The sequence below is a fragment of the Hyperolius riggenbachi genome, chromosome 1 (assembly GCF_040937935.1).
Source record: "Hyperolius riggenbachi isolate aHypRig1 chromosome 1, aHypRig1.pri, whole genome shotgun sequence".
In the NCBI taxonomy this organism is placed as follows: Eukaryota; Metazoa; Chordata; class Amphibia; order Anura; family Hyperoliidae; genus Hyperolius; species Hyperolius riggenbachi.
The window spans coordinates 96342441-96367693 of record NC_090646.1 but is presented as its reverse complement, the minus strand read 5'-3'; the positions used below and the strand labels follow the sequence as shown (position 1 = coordinate 96367693).

General features: G+C 44.9%; 1 protein-coding gene across 1 annotated transcript; it reads right to left on the bottom strand.

Annotated features, from left to right (window-relative positions):
* Positions 1 to 514: 514 nt before the first annotated feature.
* On the bottom strand, positions 515 to 17006 carry CYTL1 (cytokine like 1). Its single transcript, XM_068277298.1, has 4 exons — positions 16782 to 17006; positions 16664 to 16708; positions 4508 to 4636; positions 515 to 1231 (listed from the first exon to the last, which is right to left on the bottom strand). Exons 1-4 carry the CDS (start codon positions 16923 to 16925, stop codon positions 1151 to 1153), a joined length of 399 nt encoding a protein of 132 aa, XP_068133399.1. The 5' UTR covers positions 16926 to 17006; the 3' UTR covers positions 515 to 1150.
* Positions 17007 to 25253: the final 8247 nt, after the last annotated feature.

Sequence of the window (25253 nt, the reverse complement as noted above, 5' to 3'; positions counted from 1 at the left end):
AAAGCGGCTCCTGGGGGCAGGATTAGGGGAACAATGCACTCTGCTGGTGCTGCAATTGTAGCCCCTCCCACATTTGAGTTACCCCCTAGTGACCTGTGGATATCCAGGTTGACTTTTTGCATTTATAATTGCAAAACAATGGATTCCCTGAGTGCTATTAAACAACTGCACATGTTTGCATTCTATGGTGCAAGCAAGAACACAGAAATCTCAGAAATATGCCCGTGTCACCCTTTACCTCCAGGAATAGGGGCATGTGAGGCAGACTGGCAAACGGTAGGAAATACATTTGTCATTTCACAAAAATTATGTTTCACCATCAAAACAATTCCAGTCAACTGAATCCCATGTTCATGAACAGATAAGGGGTCCTTTACCAGTCTAATTGTAAATTGGCCTAATTACCCTAATACACGCCCAGCTTCTTTGTGTAAATCAAAATGTCAAAATCATAGAAATGTACAACAAACTAATCCCATCTATCAATGTGTATAAATCCTAAAAAACAAAACAATAACAAAAAAAACCCCAACTTTATTTTACTCACTACAAGAGGAATGTTATAAAATACAGGAAGATATTCAAAAAGAACATCAAAATTGCTGCATTACTTATCTATAGTTCCTTATCTCGTACAAAATGTGAAGAACTGGCTACACTCAAGATAGCAGAGTAGAAAAATACAGCGGTATAGGTAATGATGCATCTGGTGGGTGGCTAAACGGGTTAAATTACAAGGCGTTATTATGAGCAGACAAGACTACAAAGACTCCACCAAATAAAAGGAAGGAGCTTCAAAAGACAAGGCTACAATTTGTTCCAATTATCTTTCTTATGATATCATATATGTTCCAGTGTGTACAGAGTAAAGATAGAGTTTGAGTACGGTCTCTAAGTGACGACAATATAATAAGGTTGTCTTCTAAAAGTCCATCCAGTAAACACCATTAGGGAATTACGTGCCCCTTGAAGGAACGGCTTTTGTGATTCCTGATGGCTGCTGTCATTTTACGGGTTACTATAAGAATACAACCAGCCCCTAGGTAGGAATTCCTGGCTGCTCGCTTATCAGACAGAACTTTCAGCTCTGCCGAGAATGAGGGTTTTGTTGACACAAAACACAGAGCAACTTGTTCCTGTGCCAAGCGTTTTATCGTGAATTAGCCGCAGTGGGTGTCGGTGCTGGCGGGTGCTCAAGAGCTTCACAGTCATCAGTGAAGAATACCAAATCCTGAAATATAGAAAGAAATAAAAGGTATACATTTAGAGGGAACTCAACACATTTTTGATTAACATTACTCTAGAGTACTTTATCAAATGAACATGTACCGGTACTGGATACATTTGGAAGGTTGGAGGCGCCCAATTAGAATGAATATTAGATCTTCGAATTGAAGAAGATCATAAATAAGAGGAGATGTTCCTTAAATAAAATCAAACTTTCTTAATAAAATTCAATAAAATATAATTTCATTTATTGATTGCGAACAGCACTATGACAACGCGTTTCTCGGCGTAAGCCGCTTCCTCAGGTCAAGTGAGTGCCTTGATAAAAAGAATAAAACATGAAGTGGCACTCAGAACATTTGTAGTTATCAGAGCATTTGTACCAGTACTGGTGATGTCTCAAACCGCACATCAGCTGTGTATGCATTTGTACTTGTATTGCTAGATGTCCTGGTTGTACTGTGTGCTCCCCACAGTATATCTCTGCTCCCCACTATTGCCTGTTTTTTACTACGTTCAGTGTTACGAAAGAAGTTTGCGCTTGCTAAAGAAACTGAGGGTAAAGGTGTTGGACTGGCCAAGCATGTCTCCAGATCTAAACCCTATTAAGCATCTGTGGGGAATGCTCAAATGGAAGGTGGAGGAGCAAAAGGTCTCTAACATCCAACATCTTTGTCATGATGGAGTGAAAGAGGATTCCAGTGGCAACCTGTGAACCGCTAGCGATTTCCATGCCCAAGAGTTCAAGTAGACCTGTAGGGTAAAAAAGAGCGCTGGGGGCAGGGATGAGTAGAAACTACGGAAGTGCGAATTTACGCAATGTAATTTGCATCTACGCATCGTAGGTCATAGGTGAAGTTTGAAAACTACGCTTACGAATTTACGCGTAGCGAACTACCGCTACGCGTAGCTTACACCTACTATGCGTAGTTAACATGTGTATTGCATTGTGAACTACAAATGCGTTACTCGCGCCTAATTTTCCACGTGCGATTGTATGCTTACAAATTTACACGTTGGAAAGGGGAATGTACACATAGAAGAGTTCCCGGTATAACCATTTAAAGAGGAATTAAAGCATAACATTTTCTGCATATGGGCATAAGCATCCGCATACACTACGCTTCTCACTACGCGTAATTGCGTATTTTAACGCATAGTCTACGAAATGCATACAAAGCGAATATTTGATTTCGAAGCCATAGATTGGCGAAGCGTAATTGCGTAAAACGACACGCAGTTCCAGCGTAGCGAAGTTGACTGACTACGACCATCCCTGGCTGGGGGTACTTACCTTTGGAGGGGGAAGCTTCTGGATCCTAATGAGGTGTTTCCCTCCGTCAGACAATTCTGCGCAGGCAGTCCAGAGTGCAGAGGCACAATAATATTTACATTGCCTGCCTTGCGCAGATGCACTAGCGGCACTTCGCTCGGGTTTGGGCGGAAATAGCCAAGCCTGATCAGGTCCATTCTACTGTGAAGGCACAGACGGATCACGTCTGCGCAGTAGAGTGGACCCGATTGAGCTCAGCTATTTCCGCCAGAGCCTGAGCTGATAGCCACTACTGCGCCTGCGTGAGGATCACAACAAGCAATGACGAGAGGATCTTTGGGGGTCCCAGTACTGGATCCCCTTTGCTGAGGAGGAAGGGGGAAGCTTCTTTAGGATCCAAAGGCTTACCCCTCCTGAGGTAAGTACTACCTAGGGGCATTTTTTTCACTTTGGGTACAATTTTAATTTTTTCTGTTCAATAAATGTTTGTTAGTTACCTATTGGCATAAATATCCTGTTATTTAGTAATTTCACGATCTGGCAAAGGACTCACCTGGAGAGCTTCAACGGCTTTCATATTGGATCCCTGGACGGTGCTTCTAAACAGACAGGGCGATCGAGGACAAATCACCAGTGGTTTATCCACTAATACAGAGTTCCCCAACCCTGTCCTCCAGGCTCACCAACAGTACATGTTTTGCAGGAAACCACACATAGTCACAGCCTCACAGGCGGAGTAATCAATGTTGCCGCAGAGCTGATTAACTACCTCTGTGGCTTTATACAAAACAAGCAGTGTTGGTGAGCCTTGACGACAGGGTTGGGGATGGGGAACACTGCACTAATATGCTCGTATGCTGAACTGTCAATATTTGTATTTTCAGCCATCTAATGAGGTGAGCCGCTCTCTGCATAGAGAGGATCTATCTTTTACTTTTAAATCTCGCTTCAGTGCTTATATAAAACGCAGCTATCCCGCGGCTAAACGGGGGTCCCTTAACCCCCCAACCCCCCCCCCCCCTGCAAAATCAACGACCAAATTGGTTGTAGTTTTTGCTGCTGCTGGAGGCAGGGCTAACGACTGCAGCCCTGCCTCACAGCGCGTCTATCAGCGGCGCATCGCCGCCTCTCCCCCGCCCCTCTCAGTGAAGGAAGACTAAGAGGGGCGGGGGAGAGGCGGAGATACGCGCTGACAGACGCGCGTGGGGCAGGGCTGCGGCAGTTAGCCCTGCCTCAATCAGGAAGTGATCCCCCGCTGCTCGGAGGGGATTTCAGGGGGTAAGGGACCCCTGTCTAGCTGCGGGATAGCAGCGTTTTAGCAGGGGCACACATGCCCCTGCTAACTATGAGCTCTAAAGCGAGATTTATTCTCGCTTCAGAGTCTCTTTAAACACAAGGGGCCATATGCAATTCATTTGTTCTCCTGAGTTCTCTCCTAGGTGATATTTTCACAACTTGTAAATAAAATACCTTTCACACCACCAGCAAGCAAACAAATACTCAAAATAATTTTAACAGTACTTTTTCACCTACTTTTTGGTACTTTTTTCATTGCAAAGTGCGAAAAAGTTAATTGAAATTGAAAAAGAATAATTGTCTCCTAGGAGAAAACTCAGGAGAAAAAGTGAATTGCACATGCGCCAAGGAGCGCTTCCTTCTTATCTGTTTTCACAGTTTCCCATAAGGAAGTGGACCTAGTCCATAACCTCCTGGTATGAGTTTAGGAGACACATAATACCTACTGAAAATAACTATGAATTAGGAAAATGTAACATGCATAGCATTTTACTCCAGAACAAATGTACTATCTTATATGTATGTGTATTTTGAATTCTAAAATTTTTGTCACAGTGGTCCTTTAAATTTATCATTTTATGTCACCTTATTTTTTTTACCTTCTTCATTGATTTCAATGAATTTTATAAAAATCCACATTTTTCACAAAAATTCATTGTATGGAGGCAAAAAAAAAATCATAATTTTTTTTTTAAATCATGAAGAACCTACTCTTTTACAGGCAGTGTTCATGATGTTGTAGAGGTTTCTTGCTTTTTTCTTTAATGCCGTTACTCTTGGTAGTCTTCCACAATTTGGAGCAGAGACGAAGCTGCGCAATTTTATCATTACACAGGAATTCTGAAACAAAATCGATACATAGGTGTCTACAGTCATCCAACACGGATACAATAAATACAGCTGTTACAATAACTCTGCAATCTCGGAGAAAAAAGGTTGTGTGCTCAGACCAGTTATTACCTAATTTTTATACTGGCCGCCTCATGTCTACACCTGCAGCTGGTTGCAATTCGCTTCAAGGTAAGGATCTTTTCTATGGGGGGGCAACATAGATGGTCCCACTCGGGCAGTGGCCAAGCCATGGGCTGGGCTGTTTGTGGTTCTCTGCCCCTTCCCCCCCCCAGTGCAATCCCGGAGTGGTGGCAGTGCTTGCTGTGCTGTCAGCACTGCCCCCCATTTCTTGGGGGCATGGGAAGCCCTGTTGAGATGCAAAAAATTGAGTGTAGGCCAATTCCTGCAGGGCATAGCAGTGAGTTTGTTTAGACTCTGCACATTCTGGCAAGCTTATGCAAAATGCATTTGTTGTGCCATTTTAATTAGTCAATAGACAATTGGATTGGTCTACATCAACAGTAATTGTTTGTCTATTGGTGTTAAGTCACATCGTTGTGCCTCTTTTTTTTTTGCAACAATAGCCACCGAGACCTTGCCCCGGAAAACAATGGTCCGGTGTGTGTATGTAGCTTAACTTTATGTCTAATACTTAGGGCCAGATCTCTGGAAAAGGCCACCAAGGCCTGGGCCTTGGGTGGCATCTGGCAAAGGGGCAGCTGGACATTCAAATAGGTAGCAACAAATGGAGATAGGTAGCTGCTGCCCAAGTGACCTGTATAGAACTGAAGGAGGCTGCTGTACATGAATGTTAGACATGGAAGAGAGGGCTTCACATGTAATGGGAGGGGCACTGCTATACATGGAAGGAAAGCTGTAGAAAGTTGGCCTAGGGGTGTAAAAAGTATTAATCCGGCCTTGCTAATACTAATTTCAAATTTCAAAATATAGTAACCAGCAGGCTATATATATATATATAGGGAGTGCAGAATTATTAGGCAAATGAGTATTTTGACCACATCATCCTCTTTATGCATGTTGTCTTACTCCAAGCTGTATAGGCTGGAAAGCCTACTACCATAAGCATATTAGGTGATGTGCATCTCTGTAATGAGAAGGGGTGTGGTCTAATGACATAAACACCCTATATCAGGTGTGCATAATTATTAGGCAACTTCCTTTCCTTTGGCAAAATGGGTCAAAAGAAGGACTTGACAGGCTCAGAAAAGTCAAAAATAGTGAGATATCTTGCAGAGGGATGCAGCACTCTTAAAATCGCAAAGCTTCTGAAGCGTGATCATCGAACATTCAAGCGTTTCATTCAAAATAGTCAACAGGGTCGCAATAAGCGTGTGGAAAAACCAAGGTGCAAAATAACTGCCCATGAACTGAGAAAAGTCAAGCGTGCAGCTGCCAAGATGCCACTTGCCACCAGTTTGGCCATATTTCAGAGCTGCAACATCACTGGAGTGCCCAAAAGCACAAGGTGTGCAATACTCAGAGACATGGCCAAGGTAAGAAAGGCTGAAAGACGACCACCACTGAACAAGACACACAAGCTGAAACGTCAAGACTGGGCCAAGAAATATCTCAAGACTGATTTTTCTAAGGTTTTATGGACTGATGACATGAGAGAGTCTTGATGGGCCAGATGGATGGGCCCGTGGCTGGATTGGTAAAGGGCAGAGAGCTCAAGTCCGACTCAGACGCCAGCAAGGTGGAGGTGGAGTACTGTTTTGGGCTGGTATCATCAAAGATGAGCTTGTGGGGCCTTTTTGGGTTGAGGATGGAGTCAAGCTCAACTCCCAGTCCTACTGCCAGTTTCTGGAAGACACCTTCTTCAAGCAGTGGTACAGGAAGAAGTCTGCATCCTTCAAGAAAAACATGATTTTCATGCAGGACAATGCTCCATCACACGCGTCCAAGTACTCCACAGCGTGGCTGGCAAGAAAGGGTATAAAAGAAGAAAAACTAATGACATGGCCTCCTTGTTCACCAGATCTGAACCCCATTGAGAACCTGTGGTCCATCATAAAATGTGAGATTTACACGGAGGGAAAACAGTACACCTCTCTGAACAGTGTCTGGGAGGCTGTGGTTGCCGCTGCATGCAATGTTGATGGTGAACAGATCAAAACACTGACAGAATCCATGGATGGCAGGCTTTTGAGTGTCCTTGCAAAGAAAGGTGGCTATATTGGTCACTGATTTGTTTTTGCTTTGTTTTTGAATGTCAGAAATGTATATTTGTGAATTTTAAGATGTTATATTGATTTCACTGGTAAAAATAAATAATTGAAATGGGTATATATATTTGTTTTTTGTTAAGTTGCCTAATAATTATGCACAGTAATATTCACCTGCACACACAGATATCCCCCTAAAATAGTTAAAACTAAAAACAAACTAAAAACTACTTTCAAAAATATTCAGCTTTAATATTAATGAGTTTTTTGTATCAAAAATACAACTTGCCTAATAATTCTGCACTCCCTGTATGTATATATATATATATATATATATATATATATATATATATATATATATATATATATATATATATATATATATATATATATATATATATATATATATACACACACACAGAGAGAGAGAGATCTACAGATCTAAATCTATTCAGGATTTATAGCTTATTAATGTTTAAAGTAATCTGATGGCAGAGTGAACCATGAGGGGAGGGGGAATTCCCTCACACTTCATCTGTTAACCCCGTGTGTGCGTGAGAGAAAGCTCTGCCTGTATCTGACTGAACTCTTTGCAGAGAGCAAAGGATATGTATCTTATGGGCAACATAAACATTTGTAAATGTGTGTGTGTGTGTGTGTGTGTGTAACCTGACACCTGACAGGCTTTTCATATAACTCTGCTTCAATATTACATTGTTCTTAGCATGTCAGACTGCAGAGATTCATACCTTTGCAAATGAGACATTCAAAACGTAGCTAAAATCTACACACAATGAATTAAAACTTTTGCCTCAGATATTTAACATGAAAAGTAGGAAAATGTTTACACAGCAACATTATTTGTACATTTTAGAACACTTGGTTTGATAGTGTTCCTTTAATATTTTATATGTCCCCCTTGTGCTGCCAAAACATTTCTGGCCCTTTAACCTCCTGGGAACCACTGATAGTAAATCCTTCGCCGCACATGTGGCTGTCCAACTCAGAAAGGCTGCAGGGGGCTGATAGAAGCCCCAGGATGGTGAAACTCTTTGTACTTCCTTTGGTTCTCTTTAACCATTCTTTTGTGAATATAGCCCTATATGCTTTACGTAATGTATATGTTGTAATGCATATCTAACACAATGTGTATGGTGTCAGTAACACCACGCATGTCATTTTAAGAACCCAATCCCTTAAGACCCATTCACAAAGCAGGGGAAAACGCTGCATTTACCGCAATGCAGTGACATGTAGAGTCACATGGTAAATGCATCCTATGGTACTAATAGGATCCATTTACACTGTCAAACGGAATGCAACTGCAAAACGCACTTGTGGTATTGCAAAATGCTGCATTTCCCCGCCGCCACAACGCAAAACGCCTTCCACAAACTCGAATCAGACACAATGCAAGCCTATGGGGACGGATGTCTCTGCTCCCACTAGGCTTCCCGCCACACGAAAAATGCTACCTTACCAACAAAATTCAAGGTTGCCGCCCCGGCTTGTTCCTCCCAGCTGGTCCCGGTAACAGGAAGCATAGGGCGTCCTGTTAGTTTGTAAAAAAAATGGGAATCCACCTGCAACAAAAGACAATTCTCATTGGTTCATGTGGACCATTGAGAATACTCCCTGTTCCTAGGTAGGATTCACATGATTTTTTTTTTTTACATACTAAATGGAAGCCCTACGCTACCTGGTTGCTGGGCGAGCAGTGGACAAGCGGCATTTTCAGTGTAGTGTGAACCGGGCCTTGCAACAGCACAAGTGCATTTTTACATGCATTATCCAGAAATGCTGTTAATGGCACATTCAGATGAATGTGCAGTGCGTTTACCTGTGTAATAACTATGTGGAAAATGTCATCAATGTAAAAATTATGAATGAAAACAATACTAACTAATACTACGCCTGCTACTACTACTACTATTAATGTTTGAAGTTATGCAAACAAATCTGCATTCAACAGTTTCATGCTATTTATCCATTGCCCATTATAACTTGTAAAAAATGTACAGAGGCGCCAAAAGGATAAAATTTGCTAAAAATGTTAAAAAGTTCTGGAGGCGGTGGTGGACCAGCCTACCCAAAACAGACACGATGCTGTTGATTATGGTAATGACAAATTTATTCACATACTCCTAGCAACAATTTGCGACGCGTTTCACAAGAACAAACCCGCTTCCTCAGGCAATAAACAACAGGAGCATAACACAGCTAGGGGTCCAATATACACTTGGCACCTGTGGCCAGAGGTGCCAAGAGCACAAGACAGCCAGGGGTCCAATATACGCTTGGCACCAGAGGTGCCAAGTGTATATTGGACCCCTGGCTGTGTTGTGCTCCTGTTGTTTAATGCCTGTGTGTAACGATCGGTGTCAGCACTCAGAGAGAATCTGATTATTGGTGATCTGCAGTATCACCAAGAATACAGATATATACCTGATTATTGATAATCTGCAGAATCACCGATAATCCTAGTATAACTAACCTCTGGACACCTATATAGTGTGAGTGTTTGGTGCAACAGTTATTACTTTGAGTAAGACCACCCGAGGAGCAGGTGGTCTTTGGCAGTAAGGGCGATACTGCCAGGCTCGGACTGAGCCACCGAACCACCGATGGCCCCATCGGTGGGCCCCAACTGCCCCTCCTCCTGGGTGCCCCAGAGCTAAGAGGGAGGGGGCACAGCTTGGAAGGGGGGGAATTGGGCACAGAGCGGCGTGGAGGGGGGGAAGCGCCCCCCCTCCCTCACCTAGGGGCCCCCCCTTCCGCGCACCCCCCTCCTCCAGAAGTGCAGCCAGCAGCGAGCGGAGAATAGCTACAGAGATGATGCTAGCTCCGCTCCGAGTCCGCATGCCGCTGCCCTGCTGGTCTCTGTCTGCTGTAGTGACGCTGTCCAATCACGCTCTCGCAGTACTTCCTGCGAGAGCGTGATTGGACAGCGTCACTACAGGAGACAGAGACCAGCAGGGCAGCAGCGGCATGCGGAGCGGAGATAGCACAGTGCTGGGCGTAATGGAAAAAACTACGCTTACGGATCATTACGCGTAATTTTACGCTATTACGCATTACGGAATTACGCTTACGGCGTAGACATTCATTTACGGTACATGTCTGTAATTACGCATAGCCCTTACGCAATTACGCGTAAGAATACCGTAATTCAGGTTGTTACGTTATTGGCTTACGCGTAAATTCCTACTAGCAATTAATGCGTAAGGTCATGCTGCCAAGCGGAAAAGTTGACGCATGGATCAATGTTAGGTAGCTGCCGACTTTAAGGGTTAATAGCAAAGCCCCCTTAATTGCTTAGAGCCTCAAATTTGGAGAATATATTAAGGAGATCAGAAGGAATAAGAGGAAACAAAATTTTTTCAAAAAGACTTTATAGTTTTTGAGAAAATCGATGTTAAAGTTTCAAAGGAAAAATATAAACATTTAAAAACCCGCCGACTTTAACGGTTAATAGCAAAGCCTGCTTAAAATTTAGGAACACCAAATTCACAGGGTATATTAAGGGGATCAGTGGGAATAAGAGGAAATTTTTTTTTTCAAAAAGACCTTATAGTTTTTGAGAAAATCGATTTTTAAGTTTCAAGGGCAAAAATGTCTTTTAAATGCGGAAAATGTCAGTTTTTTTTTTGCACAGGTAACAATAGTGTATTATTTTCATAGATTCCCCCAAGTGGGAAGAGTTTTACTTACTTCGTTCTGAGTGTGGGAAATATAAAAAAAAACGACGTGGGGTCCCCCCTCCCAGACCTCTTTAACCCCTTGTCCCCCATGCAGGCTGGGATAGCCAGAATGCGGAGCACCGGCCGCGTGGGGCTCCGCACCCTGACTATACCAGCCCGCATGGTCCATGGATTGGGGGGTCTCGGAAGGGGAGGGGCAGCCAAGCTTTCCCCTCCCCCTCCGAGCCCTTGTCCAATCCAAGGACAAGGGGCTCTTCTTCTCCACCTCCGATGGGCGGTGGAGGTGGAGGCCGCGATTTCCTGGGGGGGGGGGGGGGGGGTTCATGGTGGCATCTGGGAGTCCCCTTTAAAAAGGGGTCCCCCAGATGCCCCCCCCCCCCCTCCCAGGAGAAATGAGTATAGTGGTACTTGTACCCCTTACCCATTTCCTTTAAGAGTTAAAAGTAAATAAACACACAAACACATAGAAAAAGTATTTTAATTGAACAAAAAACATAACCACGAAAAAAGTCCTTTCATATTCTTAATTAACCATTAATACTTACCTGTCCCTTTAAAAGCCAGTTCCCACGCAATATCCTCGAAAATATGCTAATCAGTTACAATGTAACAAAGTTGTTACAATGTAACAACTTTGTTACTTTGTAACACCACCGCACCCGACGTCACTCGCCGCTCACCGGCCGCCGCATACACTAACGCTAAGTCCCCGCCGGCTCCCGCCGTCCACTCCGCCCACACCTGTCACCCATATACATGCTGGCACCCATGGGTGCCAGCATGTATATAGGTGACATGTGGGAGAGGCGGAGAGGGCAGTGAGAGCCGGCGGGGACTTAGCGTCCTGCACCCGACAGAGCTCTGAGCTATATAGCTCAGAGCTCTCTAAAGCATCTTTGTATTTGGGCTCCAAGGAGCCCCATTGGTCCTTAGCAGACCAATGGGGTTCCTTCAAATCAGAAGGAACCCCATTGGTCTGCTAAGGACCAATGGGGCTCCTTGGAGCCCAAATACAAATATGCTTTAGAGAGCTCTGAGCTATATAGCTCAGAGCTCTGCCGGGTGCAGGACGCTAAGTCCCCGCCGGCTCTCGCTGCCCTCCCCGCCTCTCCCACATGTCACCTATATACATGCTGGCACCCATGGGTGCCAGCATGTATATGGGTGACAGGTGTGGGCGGAGTGGATGGCGGGAGCCGGCGGGGACTTAGCGTTAGTTAGTCGGCGGGTTTTTAAATGTATATATTTTTCCTTTGAAACTTTAACATCGATTTTCTCAAAAACTATAAGGTCTTTTTGAAAAAAATTTTTTTCCTCTTATTCCTTCTGATCTCCTTAATATATTCTCCAAATTTGAGGCTCTAAGCAATTAAGGGGGCTTTGCTATTAACCCTTAAAGTCGGCGGCTTTTTTATATCATACGGGAGCGTAATATTACGCGATTACGGCAGACTGTGTAATTTCAATGGGAGTTTACGGTCTTACGCGTAATTTGTTACGCGTAATAACGTAACCTACGGTCTACGCGTAATTAATTACGCGTGATACCGTAACCTTACACGTAACGCTTACGGTGCATTTGTAGTGAATTACGATGCGTAATTACGCTAATGCGTACTTTCGGCCCAGCACTGAGATAGCATCATCTGAAGCTCGGTAAGCTATTCTCCGCTCGCTGCTGGCTGCACTTATGGAGGAGGGGGTGCGCGGAAGGGGGGGCCCCTAGGTGAGGGAGGGGGAGGGGGGAGGCTTCCCCGCTGATCTGTGCCCTCTGCCCCCCCTTCCAAGCTGGGGGGGACTTGCATTGTGTGGGGGTATCTCTGCCACCAACCTGATTGCATTGTGTGGGGGTATCTGCAGCCAACCTGATTGCATTGTGTGGGGGTATCTCTGCCACCAACCTGATTGCATTGTGTGGGGGTATCTGTAGCCAACCTGATTGCATTGTGTGGGGGTATCTGCAGCCAACCTGATTGCATTGTGTGGGGGTATCTGCCACCAACCTGACTGCATTGTGTGGGGGTATCTGCCACCAACCTGACTGCATTGTGTGGGGGTATCTGCAGCCAACCTGATTGCATTTTGTGGGGGTATCTGCCGTCAACCTGATTGCATTGTGTGGGGGGATCTGCCGTCAACCTGATTGCATTGTGTGGGGGGATCTGCCGTCAACCTGATTGCATTTTGTGGGGGTATCTGCCGCCAACCTGATTGCATTGTGTGGACGTATCTGCCGTCAACCTGATTGCATTTTGTGGGGGTATCTGCTGCCATTTGACTACTTGATGAATTATCATGAGGCATGTAACTACTTGAATATTTTATCTAAAATGTATCTGGTCAGACCTAATCTCTGTGAATAACACCGCTACTTATTTTGTGTTTTGTATTTTTTTTTAAGTCTGCCCATGACTCATCATGACCACGCCGAGGTTCCAGTGCGTGGTGACACCCATTTAGTTTCGCTGCGGCGCCGCATTTAGACATATCCCTATTGGAGACTGTCCTCAGAATTGCTCACAATCTATTCCCTACCATAAAGTCATGCAAAATTTCTAGAGTACATGTGTCCAAAATGGGGGGGGGGGGAGGGAGGAGGAGGAGAGGGGGGTGGGCCCCAGGCTGAAACTTCCTTGGTGGGCCCTTGGTGTCCCAGTCCGACCCTGGATACTGCCGTCTGAGAAGTGCAAAAACCTTCCAGCAGCCTGACTCCTCCAAAGGAGTGGAGTCCCAGGCTGAAGGTAGGAAGGACCTGTGAGTGAGTGACACCTGAAGGTGGATGTCACTAGCAGGTCTGGAGACTATCTCTTAAGCTTTAAGATAGCTCTCAAGGTCGGGCAAGCCAGGTCGGCAACACACGGACAGACAAGGTACAGAGACAGAAGGCTGATTCGGTATCCAAAGGCAGGCAGGGTTGGCAACAGATAATCAGATATGCGTAGGTACCGAATCAGAAAGCAGAGGGATAGTCAGAAAAGCAGTAGGTCATAACAGATATCAAACAATGCCTAGTCTTGGGTGTGAGGTCCGTGGTCTCTACACCCTGGAACTAGTCTGGAGTATAATATGATGGTACACAGTGGCTGGATAGTGTAATGGTTAAGGGCTCTGCCTCTGACACAGGAGACCTGGGTTCGAATCTCAGCTCTGCCTGTTCAGTAAGCCAGCACCTTTTCAGTAGGAGACCTTGGGCAAGTCTCCCTAACACTGCTGCTGCCTATAGAGTGCGTCCTTAGTGGCTGCAGCTCTTGTGCTTTGAGTCTGCCAGGAGAAAAGCGCAATATAAATGTTCTGTGTCTGTCAAGATTGCGTCAAGTATCCCTAGTCTTGGGTGTGAGGTCCGTGGTCTCAACACCCTGGAACTAGTCTGAAGTATAACACAATGATAACACAAAGTCCCTAATCTTGGGTGTGAGGTCCGTGGTCTCGACACCCTGGAACTAGTCTGAAGTATAACACAATGATAACACAAAGTCCCTAATCTTGGGTGTGAGGTCCGTGGTCTCGACACCCTGGAACTAGTCTGAAGTATAACACAATGATAAACAGAAATAATCTGGCTCAGTGTGAATTCCCAGGTCCTCCTGGTTCTAACACACTGTAGGATCTGACTAAGATCTGAGTGCTTCCACGTAAGTGTTCGCAACGGCAGACAACCTGAGACTGACCAGCAGTAACTATATATAGAACGGCGCTCTCCGGCGCCACCCATCAGTGATCAACCAATAGTCACTTGCTCTGAGGTCAGCTGACCAACCTGGTCAGCTGATCCCTCCTTGGCTGTCATAAAGGTTCTGCCTCTCCGCACGCGTATTCCTCAATCTGTGTGAACTAACAGACCCAGCCACACCAGACGCATGCTGCTGCTGCGTGCAAACCGCCGCGCTGGACGCGGAATCAGCCGCCTTGCTGTCAGTACACGCGGCGGCTTTTCCGCGTTCTATTACACTGAGGAAACGAGTCATGTCTGTTTTGGGTAGGCTGGTCCACCACCGCCTGCAGAACTTTTTAACATTTTTAGCAAATGTTATCCATTTGGCGCCTCTGTACATTTTTTACAAGTCCAGAATTCCACCCCTGGTGGAGGGGTGATACACCCTCTTTTTCTCTTATCCACAGAGAGCGACATCTTAGTCCTGAGTGGAGACAGGTCTAAACTCCCCACCTGCTTCTACAGTGGTTGCCTTAGCGGTAACCCTGGTTTGTAAGTATAAATACTTACGATTCATATTTTCTCCTCATTTCCAATACATACTGCACTATATTGGGCTCTCACTTTTCTGTTTCATTGACCATTATAAGTGTAAGGTATATATAAGAATTGGGGTTAGGTAGTTAGGTAGTTTGCTTAACGTGGTATACTCAAAATCAATTTTTTTTTAAACGCAGTAAAAAATGAAGATGAAACTCTATAAGACTGATCTAAATGTCACTTAAATGTATATTTACACTTCACTGAAGCTATCTAATATAATTGCGGGCACCAGGACAAATGATCAGATGTACTGTACTTGTAATTAAGCAATTATTGAGCTAATAAAGGAGAGAAAGCTCTCTGCTTCCCCCCGCATACAGCAGAAACGCTTTTTCCTTGTTTACACAGCTTACTACACTTCCAACACAATCTGATAATTCTCGGCGACCGTATGAACCAGCAACTAAATGAAGTTAAAGATTTGGGTGTTAACCCTTCCTGTGCCTTGGAAACCACTTAAATGTCTTTTAGCTGTTAAGTTTATGCTATGCTTAATGCTTAAGACCACAGATGAAATTTGAGTGTACTCCCACTTTCTTTAACCACTTTACCACCACGGGTGCGTGTATCTACGCTCCTTTTATCATCCTTTCCCCACCAGGAGCATAGATACATGCACTCCCTGCCGCTACTGCCGCTGACCGCGCTCCCGCTCGCTCTGGCGCGTGCTCCCGCGCTTGTGCACGCCGCCACCCGCTCGCCCGGGATCAATGAACGGGAAAAACTGTTCCCGTTTGTTGATCTAAGCCCCCCAGCAATGATCGGCTGCTTCCATGAGAAGCTGCGCGATCATTGTGAAAAAAAAAAAAGTTTCCCAGCCTAACTGAACTTCCTGTAAGCGTACTACCTACGCTTACAGGACGCAATTACAAAAAATTACTGGGGCCATCTTGTGGCCAAAAAGTAAAACTACAGTCAAAAACATTTTTCATATACAAATACATTATTTTACATTATAAATTAACTCATTAACTCCCACACTCTCCAATTTATTATTTTTGTAATAAAAAGGAAAAAAATTACAATAAAGAATACATAAATAGTTACCTTACCGACTGAATTTTTTAAATATTTATGTCAAGAGGGTATAACACTGTTACTTTATAAACTATGGGCTTGTAATTAGGGATGGACGCAAAACTGAAAAAAATGCACCTTTATTTCCAAATCAAATATTGGCGCCAAACATTGTGATAGGGACATAATTTAAACGGTTTTATAACCGGGACAAATGGGCAAATAAATTTCATGGATTTTAATTACAGTAGCATGCATTATTTAAAAACTATAATGGCCGAAAACTGAAAAATAATGATTTTCCCCCACATTTTTTCCTATTTTCCCATTAAAACATATTTAGAATAAAATAATTATTGGCATAATGTCCCACCTAAAGAAAGCCTAATTGGTGGCGAAAAAAACAAGATATAGTTCATTTCAATGCGATAAGTAATGATAAAGTTGTAGACGAATAAATGGAAGGAGGGCTGAAAGGTGAAAATTGCTCTGGTGCTCCAGGGGTAAAACCCCTCAGTTGTGAAGTGGTTAAAGAAATATAAATAAGAGGCCCATATGCAATTTACTTTTTCTCCTGAGTTTTCTCCTGGGTGATACTTGTAAACGTATTATTTAAGTGCCTTTTAAGCCACCAGCAAGCAAGAAAATGCTCAAGTAGATTTGATAATACTTTTTCACCAACTTTTTGGTACTTTTTCAATTGCAAAGTGATAAAAAGTTATTTTAAATGGAAGATTAAAAATGATCTCCTAGGAGAAAACTCAGGAGAAAAAGTGAATTGCATATGAGAAAATAAGCAGGGTGTATTCATTGGTCAGTAAACAAAATAAATAAATATACTTTATACTTTCCAATAATGAAGTCCATCAGTACTTACATGTATGTCCAGATAAAGAGGCGGAAGAGATTCCATACATGGACCCTGCAATACACAAAAGCTGTTAGGACAAGGTGCTTGTCATAGTCAGCACCCCTGTTGCTCTCCTGTAACTTACAGCTGGTGTAATCCTCTGCAGAATCTTGTAGGACAGAGTGATCTCCTGGCTTAGAGATACCACTCGTGAGTAGCACGTCAGAGGAGCCGCACATGTCAACAGAAAGAACGCATTAAGCACTAAAAAACTCAGCAAAAGCTTCATTACTGCTAGCAGTGTGGCGGCAGAGAGCTGCTAATGGCTTTTCTCTAGTTTGTAAATCAATGGACTCAGAAAGGGGCAGTCAGCACCAATTTATATGAACAGCTGAATCGAGTGGAGAAGGAAAAAAAAAACATCTAGGCTCCGAGCCAAGAGGGGACATGAATGTTTACATTCAAGCCATGGGAGAAACAAGAGAGGTCTAGTATTGCCAAATGCTGATGCACACTACATCACCAAATTACACAGGGACATAATTAATTGTGCTGAGGGAAAGAAAAAATATATACAAAAATTAAAAATAAAAAAATAATTTAAAATTCCTTTTTTCCATTTTTTTTCCAGATCAGGTACAAAGGGGTTTTGCAAGGGTTTTTAAAACACAAACTGGGGCTTCTACCCGCCCCCTGCAGCTGTCATGTCCAGCGCCGTCCTCTACGATCCTCCGTTCCCCGCTGCCATCACCACTTAATTATTTGTCTAACTAGAGGAATACAACTGCGCCTACGTGACTGCGGCCACGCGCGTCCTAGCTCCCGCTTGCCTCTCCGGGAGCGTATTGCACAGAACCCCCACAGAACACCTTTAAGTGAAACCTAAACCAAACATAAAAAAAGAGTTTTATCTACCTGGGGCTTCTGTCAGCCCCCTGCAGCCACCAGGTCAATTTCTAGGCTAAAATGCACCCAGGGTGCGGGTGTAAAAATTGCGCCCCTCCCCCCCCACCGTGGAGCCAGGTACACATGCCCGCAGTATAGGTTAGCCAGGTCCAGTTGCACTCAGTATAGGTAGCCAGCTATAGGTCCCCCCAGTATAGGTAGCCAGGCACAGGTGCCCCAGAATAGGTAGCCGGTTATAGGTCCCCCCACTAAAGGTAGCCAGGCATAGGTGCCCCAGTATAATTGCCCTCAGTAAAGGTTAGCCAGGTAGGTGACTCCAGTATAGGTAGCCAGTATAGTTGCCCCAGTATAGGTTAGATAGGTAGGTGCCCCCAGTACAGGTTAGTTAGGTGGGTGACTCCAATATAGGTAGCCAGAATAAGTGCCCCCAGCATAGGTTAGATAGGTAAGTGCCCTCAGCATAGGTTAGCTAGGTAGGTGCCCCCAGTATAGGTTAGAAAGGTAGGTGCCCCCAGTATAGGTTAGATGGGTAGGTGCCCCCAGTATAGCTTAGATAGGTAGGTGCCTCCAGTATAAGTTGGATAGGTAGGTGCCCCCAGTACAGGTTAGATAGGTAGGAGCCCCCAGTACAGGTTAGATAGGTAGGAGCCCCCAGTACAGGTTAGATAGGTAGGAGCCCCCAGTACAGGTTAGATAGGTAGGTGCCCCAGTATAGGTTAGATAGGAAGCTGCCCCCAGTATAGGTTAGATAGGTAGGTGCCTCAGTATAGGCTAGATAGGTAGGTGCACCCAGTACAGGTTAGATAGGTAGGTGCCCCAGTATAGGCTACATGGGTAGAAGCCCCCAGTATAGGTTAGATAGGTAGCTGCCCCCAGTATAGATTAGATAGGTTGGTACTCGCAATATAGGTTAGATAGGTAGGCGCCCCCTCCCCCCCCACCCCCCATAATGGAGGGGTGAGTCAGCCGCGGGGAGGGCGACCGGACCTCTCCCTCCCTTCCTCTCCCGGGCCGCCCTCTATGCTCCCCAGACTGCAGAATGAGCGCAGGGAAGCGCTGTATAGAACAGCAACTCACCTCCCTGTTTCCAATAGCCAATCACTTGCCGCTGGTCTCGTCCTCTGCATAGCCGCTTATACACACTCTACTTCCTGCTAAACAGGAAGTAGAGTGTGTATACACGGCTATGCAGCGCAGGACACCAGCGGCAAGTGATCGGCGATTGGAACTAGGGAGGTGAGTTGCTGCTCTATATATCGCTTCCATGTGCTCACTCTGCAGTCTGCAGCGGAGGGGGGAGCATGGAGGGCGGCCCGGGAGAGGAAGGGAGGGAGAGGTCAGGTCACCCTCCTCGCGGCTGCAGCTCCCCCTCCATCATGGCACCCCCCTTTTCTCAGCACTCAGTGCGGCCGCACGGCCCTGTAAACGGGCCTGGCAGCCACCCTGTGTCCATGCCGGTACTCAACGATCCTCCGGTCCCCCGCAGGTTCCCCTGTGGCTGCACGTGTCCTCAATCACACTCCCGCCAACTGGAGCGTCCGGCGCATGGGCAGTATGAGATTTTCGCATACTGCACATTCAATAGGAGCGTGAACAAGGATGCAGGGGCAGTGGCCATCGACTGGACAGTTGGCGGAAGTCGAAACTTAGCCACTGCGAAAAACCGAAGGATCATTGAGTGAAGCGCGGGCACAGGGCGGCTGCAGAGGGCTAGTAGAAGCCTCAGGTAAGTGAAACTCTTTTATGTTTGATTTAGATGCACTTTAAAGTGCCCATTAATGGTACATTTTTTTCAATAGATTCGATCTTTAAATGCCTTTTTTATGAGTAATCGGAAGGTAAATATCGATTATTCCCATAAATGGGCCGATTAGGTAATTTTCTCTCTTTAGATACGATCATAAAATCCTACTTTTGGATTGATTCATTTTTCTGTTCAAATCAATCATAGAATTGTTTTTACATCAATTTTCACTACACACTGCACAGTTTACTGTACAATTCGATAAAAAAAGTGCCTCAAAAGATCGCATCTGATGAAAAATTTTACCGTTGATGCCAACTGGAGCATTAGTGGTGCTGATTGTTAAAGTGTACCAGAGCTGTTGTAAATGGAAGATTTGATACTCACCCGCGGCTTCCTCAAGCAGCATAAATACGTCTAAGTCCTACGCTGTCCTCTTACGTTCTGCCGTTCAACCACAATCGGCCCCCGGTAATAGGCTCAGTCGGGTCAAGTCTCGGTCTTCTGTGCATGCCCGGATCTCCCGCACATGCACAGTAGACCCGGACTGACGCAACTTTGCCAGTTACTGATTGTGGCTGAACGGCAGACCACGAAAGGACGGCGTGGGACTCAGACGTGTTTATGCTGCTGAAGGAAGCCCCGGATGGTTTACTTTAAGCTGCTGCAGTCGGGACAGTTAAGGTTAGGCATGGGGTAGGAAGAGCTAAGATTAGCGATGGGGGGGGGGGGGGGTAGGGTGGTGGTGGTTGCGGGGATGGTTAATGTTAGGTGTGTGTGGGGGGGGGGGGGGAGGGGAGGCTAGGGTTAGGGATTGGAATTGGAAGGGTTCAGTGTGAGGACAGGCTTAGGTTTTTTACACTTTAATAGTAAGATATTGTTAAATTTACTTATTACAGGGAAGAAGGATATGGTTTTACTTAATATTGTGGGCGTGTGTGGGGGAAAGACATGGGGCAATAAGGCTTATTTGGAATGGGGTCGAAGGGGTATTAATTGTTATAATTTGAATGAAGAAATCAGATACATTTTGCTGAATGATGGTAGAATATGATGGTAGACAGCTGTCCATGTTATAGGATAGAAGGCTGTGGAAATACTCTTTATATGGAAAAAGGACAATTTTTGGGGGAGGGGGGATAATAATCTATTCATAGACAGTACCACAGTCGTGTTTAAAAAGTAAATAACACATAAATGTGTCAAAAGACATCCAAGTCCTCAAAAAAAGATCACAATAAAATGTCCATCTGACATGCGTTTCTGTTTGAAATTGAGTAGCTTCCACATAAAATTCAATATAAGATATCAGCGGCGCTTCCTCAGCAATATTCCTCCACCAATAATCAATCACCCTCTTAGAGTGAGACTCACCTACTTTACATGCACTGATCACAGTAGCATATACGCCTGTGGGGCATTACATAGGCTCCCCTCACCTTCTCTGGCACTCCTCGAGTCACAAATAGATGGCCAAATGGTTCGGTTTCCCAAATGTAGTTATAGAAAGCTTCACTTATTAGTATTTCTTCATTAAACCTTAAGGTATGAAGCAAAAGCCTCTTATTACGCAATATAGTTAAAACACTAAAAACTTTTTATTTAAAATTTACACTCACGTGGTATAGCTTTTGGAAATTTTACAGCGGGTTCCAACCCGCGCGATCTCCTGGGTTGACCGTCGCGCTATGTCCTCCGTGCTACAAGTTTTTCACTGGCTGCTCTACCCATGTGTCATCCCTCTGCCTTGTATGGCATTCCGGCATCTCCTCACTGTCTCGGCAAGACTCCTCCCTACCAGTTTCGCCATTCATTATGATTTATTCTAGTGATGGGTTGTTCGCGAACGAGCCGGCTCTAAGACCCGGCTCTTTGCTGCGAACGACAAGAGCCGGTTCTCAGTTTTGAAAGAGCCGATGCCTTAGCCGCCCCACACAGCTCTGATTTGCTGTGTAATAAAGGGCGCTGAGGCATGCTGGGAGATGTAGTCCTCCTCTTGCAGCTTGTAGGAGTGTATGGGGCGGAGCAGAGCAGTAGCAGGAGGGATTGCCCCAGTCAGAGAAGCAGTCTGGAGTTGTCATGGAGACGGGGACGGGGCTTAGACTTCGATTCTGAGTGGTGTCTAGTGATATTTAATGAAGAGCCGATTCAGAGCCATAAGAGCCGGCTCTTTAATGGGAGCCGATTCAGAAGAGCCGATTTTCCGAGAAGAGAGGGAATTCCCATCACTAATTTATTCAAGGCATGGAGTTCGCTGATCCAGTGTTACTATTTGTATCCCTTGCTCCTCCCCCCGTGGCCTATGCTGTTCTTACCGCCAGTGTCTCACATTGTGATTGCGGCCATGTTGTAGCCTGGGAGGCTATATGGGTTGTTACATACAAAAATATTCATTGAGAATCACCCAGTTGTTCACATATTTAAAGGATATAACTATGATTTATGCATCTTACAAAGTATGTTTCACTGTCTCAGTATTCCCCCTCCCCTAATTCCCAGGTCCAAGACGTGTCACTGGCATATTGCATAGACAAAACACTCACGTTCTTCCTCTTAAAGAGCCCACACCCCCAACCTCCCTAAAATATGGGAAAGATTTAAAAACATAAAAATAAATGAAGTTCCCCTCATAATCACTACTGCATATGCCATTATTCACCCCCTTGGGCCTGGTTCACACTAATATGACACACAATTGTTGAAATGATGCGGATAGAAAATAATGCACCAGAAAGATAAAGTTATAAAAATAATAAATAAAAATAATATTATAAGGAAGCTTGTCTACTTTAGGGGACCCACTGGAAATCCCCATAGACAAAGTGACAGCACTGCAAACTGCTATGACTTACCGCCTTACCGCCACCACATATATATCATTACAAAGCTCTGAATCTCCTCTAACGGAATATATAAAGCTTTCCATGCTGCGACACATACCTGCTGAGTAAATGGCCCCGAAATGCCGCACTCGCGTTTGCGGCAGCCATTTTCTTTCTTCTGTGCCCTGGAAATTCTTCCTCCTGATTGGAAGAAGGTTGTCTACCCACGCCACCTAGTGGCAGACAGTTCAATAATAGCCAATACAGAAACATCATCAACGCCCCCAGCTAACAATCCCTCCAATGAGGAGGGAGAAAAATATGAGCAGCACAGAAGTAAGATGGCCGAAAGTGGCACCATTCGTTAGAGCTGATTCTCAGCTATCCGTAGATATATGACTTGAGGGATTTTATACGAGCTGAAAGCAGAAATTCTTTCCGTTTTCAGCACAGCTCAAATTCTATATGGGGATTTACGGTGGGTCCCCTAAAGTAGACTAGCACCATTATAAAAATGATCATCCTACTACTAGTGCCCATTCAGTACCTATACCCCAAATATATATATTTCTGAAAGGCTTTTGCTTAATACCTTAAGGTCTAATGAAGAAATACTAATAACTGAAGCTTTCTATGATAACTGCATCTGGGAAACCGAACCATTTGGCCATCTATCTGTGACTTGAGCAGTACCAGAGAAGGTGAGGCGTGCCTATGTAATGCTCCACAGGCGTATATGCTACTGTGATCGGTGCATGTAAAGTAGGTGAGTCGCACTTGAGGAAGGTGATTGCCTTATTGGTGGAGGAATATTGCTGAGGAAGCGCTCCTGATATCTTATATTGAATTATTATGGGGATGTGTGTCTGGACATGACTATATGTGTTATCACATAAGGGGGTGCATATCTCCATTTGTTATACTGAGAGGACATGTAAACAAGACACAAGAACATTTACATCACACTTTTCTTCTGGCAGAATCTAAGCACTAGAGCTGCAGCCACTAGGGTATGCTTGGTAGGCAGTAGCAGCCTTAGGGATTCTTGTCCAAGGTCTCCTACTAAATAAGTGCTGGCTTACTGAGCAGGAAGAGCCAAGATTCAAACCCTGTGTCCTGTAGCTCTGAGAGCAGAGCCCTGCCTTAACCAGTACACTATCCAACCATCCAACCATGCCCTAGACTTACAAAAACTTGACTTCTAATTGTAACGATCGGTGAAGCACAGAGAGGATCTGATTACCGGTGATCTGCAGTATCACTGGGAATACAGATATATACCAGATTATAAGTGATCTGCAGTATCACCGATAATCCGATATACTAGCTAACCTCTGTTCACCTGAGTAGAGTGTAGTGTTAGGTGCAACAATAACACTTAGAGGACTAGGCCTCAGCGCAGTAAGGAGTACTGCACGGATTCCTTCCGAAGACCTGAGCTCTCCAAGGCGGGAGGAGTCAGGTCGAGAGTAGGAAGGATTGTCTGAAAGTGACACTCAGGAGGAGGTGCCACTGACAGGACGGAGAACCGCCTCCAATAGTAAAGTCGGTTCTTGAGGTCGGACAAGCCAGGTCCTAAACACATGGACAGATAAAGTACAGATTCAGAAGGCAGAGGCGGAGTCTAGGTACAGGCAGGGTTTGGCAACAGGGAATCAGAAATATCGAGGTACAAGATCAGGAGGCAGAAGCAGAGTCTAAGGACGAGCCGGGGTTCGGCAACAGAGTGTCAGAATGGCAAGGTACAAGATCAGAGTTCAGGAGGATAGTCAGGCAGGCAAAAAGTCATAACAGATAATCACAATCAAACTAGTACTTTAGCTATCAACATAATCTAGCTAAGTGTAGGATTACAGCTCCAGCTGGTCCCGGCACACTTTAGGATCTGACTACAGGTCTGAGTGCTCCCACGTATGTGTTCGCAACGCCAGACAACCAGCAACGGAACAGCTGGCAGTATATATACACAGGTATCCCTCCAGCACCTCCCTAAGTGCTGGACCAATGAGGAGTGAAGCCAGAGTCAGCTGACCAGCCTGGTCAGCTGACTCATTTCTGGCCATCATATTTTCCCTGCCTGAGTGCGCGCGTCACTCTAAACCTAGAGGGACTATGTGTCCCAGCCACACCAGCACCGCTCTGCGGTGCCTCAGTAATAGGGCCATGCGCGCTAACCGCCGCGTCCAATGCGGCGGTTATTCCGCGCTCCGCCATGCCCTGCACGGGGACAGCCGCCTCAGACTGAGTGGAGGCGGCTGCCTCCCCGTGCTCTGCCCCGCCGTGCGCGGAAAGAGCCGCCTGCCGCTGACTCATGGCGGCGGCTCTTCCGCGCTTCTTCACACTAATAGAGGCCAAGCCTTTTCAGCCATCAGACCATAGCCATAGCTGCTGAAGAACCTCAGGAAAATCTTAAATAAAACAGGCCTACAAACTCTATGTAGATAGTGACCTTAATGTGATTTCAGTGACCTAGATCTACATGACCAGAGTGTTGACATGTAACTAATAATACAGCACTTTAGCAACATCTTAGGATGAAATCATCTGCACCGCCGGGGTTTCTAGATTCTCTCTTATGACTGGAACCCTACCGGATATTATGATGCATAGCTGACTTATTTTACAAGTTAAATTCCTTCAAAAACATAGACAACCCCCAAATATCTCCCTGTCTGGGACACATGAAAGCCAGCTTTATCCTATGAGAAAATCTTCTGAGAACCATAATTTTATTTTGCACAAGTTGACCAGAAACAGAGTTTCATTATTTTAATCTGAAAGGACAGTTTGTCTAGAGCTAAATTCCTCGCATACATCTGAGAGCGCAGAATGCACTCAAACGCCAGATCCCAGCTCGGCCGGACGATAATTATGTTGCTTTCAGGCTCTGCATCACCAAATGAACAGTACAAAAACACAATTTTCACAACAACGAATTCCTAATGAATACAGGTCTGACCTTTTCAGGACACCTCATTACAAGTGTTCCTCTGTCTACCTGTGCAAGTCTAAATATAAACTGGCTGGCTTGGAAAAATAAAATAAGTTATAAATGCCTCTTTCAAAAAGGGAGGCATGGAGAGTATTTGCCCAAGTACCCAAACAACATATATCTCAACAAAGAAAATGGATGATGTTAATAGAA